Here is a 10879-nt window from a genome sequence, read left to right on the forward strand (position 1 = left end):
TTAAAGCACAATGGGGATTGGATCTTTTTGTTTCGATTTTTCATTCCAATTTTCTCTCTCTTCATTGCCCTAAACTTGGAGGGTTACTGCCCGTTGTTTCTCTCTCTAAAAGACCTATCCATGTGGGGTAGGGAAGGCTAAGGGCATTGGACACGTGGCAGTACCACAATAACAGCTCTTAAAAATTAAAAATAAAAAATTATAAATTTATACGATGCTTTCTTTTATAAGGTGGGCTGTTTCTTAACTAATTCAAAAGGTGTCATTTCAAGACTTGTTGGATTTTTTTTTTTAAATTAATTTATTATTTTAAGCTAAAAGTAGTCAAATTTTCTAATATTAGCAAATTTCTTAAATACTTATTTATTTTTTCATATATATAATTTAAATATTTAAAATTTTATTTTCTTTTTTAAGTAAGCGGCTTGATGTGTTCTTTCTTCCTTCATTCGTAATTTACTCATAAATTTTAAAATAAAAAATGTCTAAATTTGGTATAATGAGTTATTTTCTTTTTCAATTTTGTCATATAATTAATTAATAGTTTCAATATACAAAATACATATATAAACATTTTTTACAACGTTATCTACACACTTTTAAAATGAAAAGTCAAGATATTTTTTAGTTCGATCGGTGAAATGAGATATTTTGAACATATGAACTCGTGGTTGAAGGAGTCGTACTTTTAGTTGATAGCTTGCTAGCTTAACCGAGCTCAGACTCAATAAGATAGAGATAGATATTTATATCCATTGACTTATATGAACATTTGAGCTTGAGATTGAAGGAGTCGTACGTTTAGTCGATAGCTTGCTAGCGTAACCGAACTCCAGCTCAAGAAGATAGAAATAAATATTTATATCAGTTGACTTATACTCGAATTGGCATGAGATATTTGAACATTTGAGCTCGTGGTTGAAGGAGTCATACTTTTAGTCGATAGCTTACTAGCTTAACCGAGCTCCAACTCGAGAAGATAGAGATAGATAATATAGTTGACTTATACTCAAAGGCATGAGATATTTGAACATCTAACCTCGTGGTTGAAGGAGTCATACTTTTAGTCGATAGCTTGCTAGCTCAACCTAGCTCCGACTTAATACGATAGAGATAGATATTTACATCAGTTGACTTATGCTCAAATTGACATGAGATATCTGAACATTTGAGCTCGTGGTTGAAGGAGTCATACTTTTAGTCGATAGCTTGCTAGCTTAACCGAGCTCCAACTCAATAAGATAGAGATAGATATTTACATCAGTTGACTTATGCTCAAATTGGCATAAGATATCTGAACATCTGACCTCTGGTTGAAGAAGTCGTACTTTTAGTCAATAGCTTGCTAGTTTAACCGAGCTCCGACTCAATAAGATAGAGATAGTTATTTACATCAGTTGACTTGTACTCAAATTGGCATGAGATATCTGAACATCTAAACTCATGGTTGAAGGAGTCGTACTTTTAGTCGATAGCTTACTAGCTTAACCGAGCTCCAATTGGATAAGATAGAGATAGATATTTATATCAGTTGACTTATGCTCAAATTGGCATAATATATCTGAACATCTGAACTCGTGATTGAAGGAGTCGTACTTTTAGTCGATAGCTTTCTAGCTTAACCGAGCTCCAACTCGATAAGATAGAGATAGATATTTACATCAGTTGACTTATGCTCAAATTGGCATAATATATCTGAACATCTGAGCTCGTAGTTGAAGGAGTCGTACTTTTAGTCGATAGCTTACTAGCTCAATCGAGCTCCAACTCAATAAGATAGAAGTAAATATTTACATCAGCTGACTTATGCTCAAATTGGCATAGTTGACTAAGCACGTTTTCCTTTGTTTCTTGATAGACGATGGAGAGGGACAAGATATGGAAATAATTGAGAATTTTGGGGGCCACAAGCACCCATAAAACTTTGCCCCATATGGACTGGTTTCTTTTCCTTCATCCCATTCCATCTCCATGTCGAGAGGACCGTTAAAAAGAAGGAGCATTCTCAGCTGCTCACTGTGGTCCCCACAAACAAACAGCATAAGGCTGGCCCATGTCTGTTTTATTTATTAATTAATTAATTAATTAATTTATTTATTTATTTATTTATTTATTTTCTCATTGTTACACTGTAAAGTTGTTCTTCTGGGGTATGTGGGCTCTCCTCAAAAGCAATGGAATCATCAATAACCCTTCAACCCATATCCAACTTTTACTTTACAGTCAAAACGTATCAAAATATCAATAAAAAAGGAAAAGAGAAAACCATCACATAATACACACACAATAAATGCACTAACTAAGAGAATAAATTATAGTAAAGTTTTTGGTATGATCGGTGTGACGTGAACTAAATAGAAAGGCATAATCTAAATCCCGATGTAGAAACTTCTTGCGGGTGTCATTCACACACCGCTCTATATCACCCTGATTACTAAATTAGTTGAGAACCGTACGATTGGGTTAATCCTGATATCCGTAGATGGCAACCGGAAAACTTCTTGCTGGTGTCGTTCACACACTACTCCACATCACCCAAATTACTAAAGTAGTTGAGAACCATACAATTGGGTTAAACCCGAACATCCGTAAATGGTAACTGAAAAACTTCTTGCGGGTGTTATTCACATACTACTCACATCACCCGGATTACTAAAGTAGTTGAACCGTACAATTGAGTTAACCCTGACATCTATAGATGGCAACTGGAAAAACTTCTTGCAGGTGTCATTCACACACCGCTCCACATCACCCAAATTACTAAAATAGTTGAGAACCATACAATTGGGTTAACCTTGACATTAGTAGATGGTAACCGAAAAACTTCTTGCGGGTGTCATTCACACACCACTCCATATTACTCGGATTACTAAAGTAGTTGAGAACCGTACAATTGGGTTAACCCGAACATCCGTAAATGGCAACCGAAAAACTTCTTGCGGGTGTCATTCACACACTGCTCCACATCACCCTGATTACTAAAGTAGTTGAGAACCGTACAATTGGGTTAACTCTGACATTAGTATATGGTAACTGAAAAACTTCTAGCGGGTGTCATTCACACACCGCTCCACATCACCTGGGTTACTAAAGTAGTTAAACCATACAATTGGGTTAACCTGACATCCGTAAATGGCAATCGGAGTGAACCGAAAGTGGCCCAGTAATCTTCTCCATCACGGTGGCTACAGTGAGATAAAGTGTCCAAATGAAAAGAGAGCGGTTATACCCACAAGAACTAAATAGACACGACGTTAAGAGCGAGCTCGGTGATGAATCAAACAATACATTCATAAAAATTGGACATCTAGACACTAATTCAAGTTCGTCTACCCAAAGAAGAAAGTGAAAATCAAAATTTCTAACAAGAAAAAAGGCAGTGTTTTTCCTTCCATAATAATTCAGAGCTAACCATTTACCTTTTTGTAAGTACAGCTACAACAAGTAACGGAATACCCGAGAAGTGAAACGAGCTGATCTACGAGCGTCGTCGAGACGGTGAGGTGTCGAACGTCTCAGCCAATCAGGAACAGGATCTAGCATACACTAAGTGGAATCGGTTTTCGAGACAAACGAAACGAACCATGACCGAGCAATGTACATCTCACTGACTGAAACTATTAGATATCCAAACTCCCCAACTAAATTCACAAGGGGGAGGAGAGATCAACATTGGAAGTTCACTTAAAACAACTAAGAACAGAAAGAACTAGCAGTGTTGAAGATAAGTCGAAGACCTGTTTCGGAGAAACGCTTACGTCGGTGGTGGTTACAAATCCCAGCCATCTTTGCGCCCGTCGAATCCCCATTTCCGAGCAGCCAAATTCGCATACAACTTAGAGAATTCATTGAGACAGTCGCTTCTTAGCTGATAATGAACTTGTGTATTTTTGCTGATAGCAGCACCCGAGAACTTCGACGTGTCGATCGCCCAAGCTGGCCTCACGTATTCTACCGTTTGAGACGAGCTAGCATTGGCATACAGGAAATTCAATAAAACGTCTTCACAGTTAAAAATCTTATCGACCATATCCCGACCCGGCTTAGCAGCTGCACTCCAGTACATTTGGAAAGCAAATTGACTATCAATGAAAGCTGCCCCTGTAAGTATCATATTGTATCCTTTATGAGTTCGAGCATATTTCTCGGCTCTGTATTGCAAAGGATTTCCGTTAACAAGTCGGGGATAGAAGCCCACGATGCGATCGGGGTGTTGACGCCATACCTTAAAACCTCGCTCGACATCATCACAAGTCATCATGATGTCATCGTCGAGCTCCAAAACGGCTCGAGTTTTTATCAAAGGATCCAACTTGAACCGGTTATTGAGCGAGTTCTTCTCTTCTATTCTGAATCTAACAGGCACAACTGAATCCAAATCACTCAATTTTGGAGGTGTTCCCTTGTTCCATACCACGACGATCTCTCGAACAGACGAGCATCGAGAATAGTGCTTTACGTACATTTTCAAATTCCAAAGGCGAGCATCGTAAGTCATCGTGAGTAACGTGAACTGAGAGTAGTGATCTCTAAACGGGTAAGCTTCTTGGGCACCGTTGCCTCCGTATATATATTTCACTGCAGTACACATGAGTGCAACTCCGAAAACAAATAAAATAGCAAGAACAAGTCGGCCAGTGCACGTATTAGATTTCACCCAACTTCGAAGGATCGAAGGTGCTCGGTTCACACGGCTACAGAATCGTCTCACTTTCGAAGAAAATAAATTCGACTTTTCCCATGTTAAGATTGCATCGCTTCTCTTTCCCGAAGTATAAATGCACCAATTCATGGGAACGATGCAGTTCACCGCTCCGAGTAGCAAACCGAGTAACAAAACAAGAACTGCAACCACAGCAAACGCAACACAACCAAGTAAAAATCGATGAACTGAATCACCCGAGGGTACCCGATCACCGTCCATCACCCCAATCCATTGACCAGAACTAAGCTTTAGGGCATCGACATGGTGGTAGCGAATGCCATTCCAAGCATTACGACGCTTAACGGGTTCTTCTAAGCCCAACGAAACTTCTACTTCCTTATATCTATCTTTTGTAAGAACTTCGACCTTGAAAACACGAACTTTCTTGCCATAAGTTTCACCACAATCTTGACCAATACGATATAGGCTACCGTCGTGAAAGAACGGTCTGCCTCCATTACGAGCACCGAAGCTTTTATCCACATTATAGATAGGATTCCGCTTGTGAGGCCTCCAAGGACCAAGGGGCGAGCTACTATACCATATCGCCAAATGCCCGTTTCTTTTCGTACCGAGACCACTATGATCCGACCCTAGAAGCCAGTACATACCATTGTGATTGATGATGACTGAATCAACAAGGGGCTTCTTCAGCATAACTCTATCCAATTCCCACTTCAAAGGAAAATTAACAGCTCGATAAAGGCGAACCTCTCCTTTTCGACTGCTTTCTGGCATCATGTATATCTGCAAGAAATAACCGACAAATTATCAAAAAAATTGCACGTGATTCGATTGCATGGACACGGTGTCCATCATCATTATTAAAAAATCGAGCTTTCATTAAGAAAAAACGAAAGATTGTGCACGGGTAGACAGAAAAGAAACCCACAAAAGGAATCAAACAACTAACTAAGATTCCTAGAAGTAACAAAGTCCGATGGACAGACGCCCACGACGCAACATTAAACCTAACGACCTCCTAAACGTCCTACCAAGACCTCTTTACCGCTCTACTCTCGAACCAAAAGCCCCACAAAACAGGGGAAAAAACACAATCTAGAGCATAGAGCCACAGCCTATTTTGCAAGCTAAGTGAACGCCCGAATGACCGTAATCGCAACACTGACAACTGAGGACCGCAGTTTTCGGAGACAGGATTTTAAGGTATCGAGTTTTAAACCCGAAGCTCGAACCCAAAATCTCGGCTACCAACAAAAACGTAAAAGGAAGAAGAAAAGAAAGGGTGAGTCTCTTACCTTGCCAAGGTGTTCAAAGACAAATGGAAAAGAGAGATGCCATTTCTCTTTCAAAGCAACACCTAGAGGCTGCCATGTTGCTCCATTGTCAACGCTCTTCGCAACGCCTATATCTCCTTGCAAAGATACCGAGTTCTTGGTTTCGTAAAATAAGTAAATGATATCTCCCTGCCAGTAAGATCGATTCGTTCGTGAAAAGAGTTGACATGCTCATAAGAAAGAATAAGAGCAGTACGTGATTCATCGAAGAAATAATTCACCTATTTATTGCTCATACGAACCATAAAGTGTAAAGAAAATAATTTCGACGACCATTATCGTGTTCATCAAATGAAAGGTGCACCGTATTAGTATAGCTCCAATGTTATGCATGCTCGACTTGGATAAATTCTATGTTGGGTGATCTCTGAAGATAAATTATATGAGTTGGGATAAAGCATGCTAAAAGAACCCATGTTAGTTCGTAACAGCTCAAGCCCACCACTAGCAGATATTGTCCGTTTTGGCCCGTTACATATCATCGTCAACCTCACGATTTTAAAATGTGTCTATTATGGAGAGGTTCCACACCCTCATAAGCAATGTTTTGTTTCCCTTTCCATCCAACGTGGGATCTCACAATCCACTCCCTTTGCGGCCCAGCGTCCTCGCTGGCACACCGCCCGGTGTCTGGCTCTAGTACCATTTGTAACAACTCAAGCCTACCGCTAGCAAATATTGTCCGTTTTGGCTTGTTACATATCGCCGTCAGCCTCACAGTTATTTGTTAAGGAGAGGTTTCCACACCCTTATAAGCAATGCTTCGTTCCCCTCTCCAACCGATGTGGGATCTCACATGGTTTGTGGGGACAGTCTTTCACTCCTAGAAGTAATTCAGATACCAAAATTACCCGACACTAAAAGTCACAAGAGGTAAATAGTAAATCCAATAGCTTCAAGATCCTCAAATCTTGCATGTTTTATAATGTTAATTTAGGCAGCACCAAACTATTGCAACAAAAAATTACGTGTTGAACCAGAGTTCGAGCCAAACTAAAAACAATTTGGTAACAAAAAGTATGCTATAGCAGCTAAATTCAAAGTCACCCAACCTAACACATAGCACATATGACTTTTGTTTTGACATAATGGAAGTTCATTTATCACAACCGACGACCTATAATATCACCGCTACATTATAATTATGCCACGATAAGCCTCTAGAGCTACTTACACTAAACGTTAAGCGAAGAATATCAACTTTTGCATAGCAGCAATAATCAAAGTTGCGGTATCTAGGACGAATATTAGCATCCCCATGAATACCTACGAGTATTAAACTACCCACTCGAAGCTAGTGAGCGGGGTCGAAAGAACCTCAAAGATGCAATTTTATCAAATGGTTATGAACCTACACCGGGACCAAAACTTGATTATCAAGTTCCACAATGCACATCCCACATCGGTTGGAGAGGGGAACGAAACATTACTTATAAGAGTGTGGAAATCTCTCCCTAACAGACGCGTTTTAAACCCATGAGGCTGACGGCAATACAGAAACAAGCCAAAGTGGACAATATCTACTAGCGGTGAGCTTTGACTGTTACAAATGGTATCAAAGCCAAACATAGGGCGGTGTGCCAGCGAGGACGCTAGCCCCCAAGGGGGGTGGATTGTGAGATCCCACATTGGTTAGAGAGGGGAACGAAACATCCCTTATTAGGGTGTGGAAACCTCTCCCTAGTAGACACGTTTTAAAACCATGAGACTAACAGCTATACATAACAAACCAAAGCGGACAATATCTACCAGCGACAGCCTTGGGCTGTTACAAATGGTATCAGAGTCAGACACCGAACAGTGTGCCAACAAGGACGCTGGCTCTCGAGGGGGTTGGATTGTGAGGTCCCATAATGGTTGGAGAGAGAAACAAAACATTGCTTATAAGGGTATGGAAACTTCTCCTAACAGAGGCATTTTAAAACCATGAGGCTAACGATGATACGCAACGAGCCATGCTAGCAGTGGGCTTGAGCTGTTACATTATTTCAACAACAGGGAATCCTTATACGATCGAATACCGCCGCCCGAATTCGTTTATTTTTTCGAAAACAACTCGGGGTTCATTCAATTAAACAATGGGTACCAAACTTAAACATGATCATAGAAAAACACGAACAGTTGGACTCAAGGAGCTCAAGAACAATCAAAATGCAATAGAACCACAGCAAAAAAGTTGCAGGCCAAAAATGGAAGTTACCTGAGCGAAAAGAAACGGGTCTGCAACAAAGTTACTGGGAAAACCAGCATTAGAAACTGAAGCACAGGTGATTACAGGATTAGCCACTGGCCAAGCAGCAGTTTCATTTCTCCATACATTCGCCTACACACAATTAAAACCCTATTTAGCAAAAGGATTGTCAATGATAATCCATCATATTCATCAAAAACTCACCGTTTCAATGGGTTTAAGGGAGAAAGGAGAATCGCCATAAAAAACCCCAATAGACCAAGACCCTTCATTATCTTCCTGACATCCAAGCGATGAAACGCCGCCGTCCGTACGGACATATGGAGGGGTAAAAGCCAACCAAGCGTAAAGTGTAGCAATCGATCCCAACAAAACAAAACATCCTAAGAAAAACACGAACCCTGAAGAGACCAGTCTGAGATGTCTCTGTTGCCACTTCCATCCGCCACCGCAGCTTTTGCCGGAACCATTTACGCCGCCGCCAACTCCGCCGCCGCTTGTAGGCCCTGTGCTACCATCTACAACGCAATTACTCGCCGCTCCACTCCCACCGACCCCAATTGGACTCGAACCCATCTCGGAAATGGGCTCCAAGATGAGTCAAAGGGGCCTCCTCTCCGTCGACGGTGAGATCTCACACCGCCACCCCATCGCCGGAACAACGACGACGGACTCTCATCGGCATTTCAACAACACAAAACCCCCCTCTGTTTTTTCCCTTGATTTGTTAGAATTGCTGTCTGGGTTTTTGGCGGAGTCAACGAAAAAACGCCGTGGTCGCTTTCGTGAATCGGAGAATGGCGCGTTCGAAAATGGGGAATGAGTAAATCGTTGAACAAATATATTTGAGCTTTTCTTTATAATTAATATTTATTATTTTTTCCTCTCAATAAATTAAACATAGAGAGAAGAGAGAAGAATTAATGATTCTTCCAAAGCTGGCTTTGCTCATGCGACGGTGGGTTTGATTCGTCCGCGTTTGGGGATTTATCGATACTCGCCCTCTCCAGCGTTACACGAGTGCAAGGTCAGGCACGTGTGTGATGACGTCAGCAGCAACAAATTAACGCATGATTGAGTTTTTTCAAAATGGCCCCTAGGGTTAGACTATTTCTAAATTCACCCCAGCTGAAATTTATGACTGTATTTTAGCAAATTAATAATTATTATTTTAATAGCATTAATTTTTAAATTGGTCAATTTTATAATTTACAAATATTAATGGACTAATAAGATTTTTAAATTATTTATTTGAATGAGCATTTAGATTTTTTTAAAAATTTAATGACTTGATTGATGAGTTATATATAAATTGACATCTAATATTAATAAATTATCTCAATTTAATTAAAGATGTAATCCAATTTAAAAATAATAATTATAGGTTTCAAACTACATTAAATTATATAATTTAAATGATTAACCAATATTAAAAGAAATATTAATTTTTTATTTATTTTTAAAATAGGTGTAAAAAGTTGGAAACTGCCGCTAATACCTCCAAACCAAGTTGTTAATTAGTTGGTGATTAAATAACAAAATAATAATTAAACAAATTGTAGGTAAAATTAGTATTTATTAACTTGATTTTCAAAAAAATAATAATAATAATAATTAACGTACATACTCTAAATTTTTACTTTTAAATTTTAAAGTATAAAATATAATATTTATATCATATTTTTACGACAATATTTTTTTAGTTTTATCAATTATATTTTTTTGAATAGTAATAAGTGTTATGAGTTCTAAATTAATAATAATAAAAAATTATAAATTAAAAAAAAAAACTAAAAACTACTCTTAAGCATTTTAAAAATTTTTAAAATGCCTAATTTTGGATGGGAGCAATTAAAACTTTGTTTTTAAAATAATTTTGAAATTTGAAATTTGTTCCAAAAATACCCTTTTAACATCTGGAGCGTCTAAAAAATACCCTTTGAGTTTTCAAAATTTTCATTAATACCCTTCAACCTTTTAAAAACTTTAAAAATATCTTTATCGTTAACGTTGCGTTTCAAAAATACTTGTGAACTTTCAAGAGTAGCGTTAAAAAAGTTTAGAGATAATTTATTAATGGTAAAAAAAAAAAAATAGCTTTTTTTATAAATGTAAATGTCGTTAATACTACCTCTAAAATTTCGTGGGTATTTTTTAAATGTCGTAAGAATATTTTTTTTATTATTTTTTTTAGTTAAAGAATATTAATGAAACTTTTTAAAGTTTAATGGTATTTTTCATCTAAAATTAATTATAAATATATTTCTTTACACATTTCAAAATTAAACATATTTTTAAGGTAAGAGTACAAAAATTTATAATTTTTTTAATTAATTTAACATTATTTTATATGTAATAGAAAGATGAACTAAAAAATGGGGTGAGACAAACAAATCGATAAATGCGTATGAACTTTAAGCTGTTGATTTGATAGACGGAATTTCCCAATTTGAATTTAAATTGTTGCTTTATTTTCATTTTATACCTCAAATTTGTTGTTTTCAACACTAAAGTTTCTTTAAATGTTTTGTTTTTCAACCAATGTACTTAGAAAGTGAAATATATATATATATATTCTTTTTTTAATTAAATAACTAATACAAATTGGAAATATTTTTTAACTATTTATAATGTTCTCATAATTAGCGTTTGTAATCTAAATTTATCTGATGGTCCAAACATTCT

The 10879-nt window shown here is 37.6% G+C and overlaps 1 protein-coding gene across 1 annotated transcript; it reads right to left on the reverse strand.

Moving 5' to 3' along the window:
- Window positions 1-3270: 3270 nt before the first annotated feature.
- On the reverse strand, window positions 3271-9062 carry LOC111801972 (glucosamine inositolphosphorylceramide transferase 1). The gene is made up of 4 exons (XM_023686222.2): window positions 8399-9062; window positions 8204-8326; window positions 5965-6132; window positions 3271-5452 (listed from the first exon to the last, which is right to left on the reverse strand). The coding sequence occupies exons 1-4, from the start codon at window positions 8768-8770 to the stop codon at window positions 3770-3772; spliced, it is 2346 nt and encodes a 781-aa protein (XP_023541990.2). The 5' UTR covers window positions 8771-9062; the 3' UTR covers window positions 3271-3769.
- Window positions 9063-10879: the final 1817 nt, after the last annotated feature.

Source organism: Cucurbita pepo, chromosome 9 (genome assembly GCF_057944985.1).
Source record: "Cucurbita pepo subsp. pepo isolate OVF chromosome 9, ASM5794498v1, whole genome shotgun sequence".
Classification (NCBI taxonomy): Eukaryota; Viridiplantae; Streptophyta; class Magnoliopsida; order Cucurbitales; family Cucurbitaceae; genus Cucurbita; species Cucurbita pepo.

What these genes read in the sequence shown, in the direction of transcription:
- LOC111801972 (XM_023686222.2), bottom strand. Translation starts at nt 8,770, where the DNA reads ATGGGTTCGAGTCCAATTGGGGTCGGTGGGAGTGGAGCGGCGAGTAAT. An exon ending in ACCCGTTTCTTTTCGCTCAG is followed by an intron (nt 6,133 to 8,203) that starts GTAACTTCCATT and finishes TCTTACTGGCAG; the next exon opens with GGAGATATCATTTACTTATT. An exon ending in TCTTTGAACACCTTGGCAAG is followed by an intron (nt 5,453 to 5,964) that starts GTAAGAGACTCA and finishes TATTTCTTGCAG; the next exon opens with ATATACATGATGCCAGAAAG.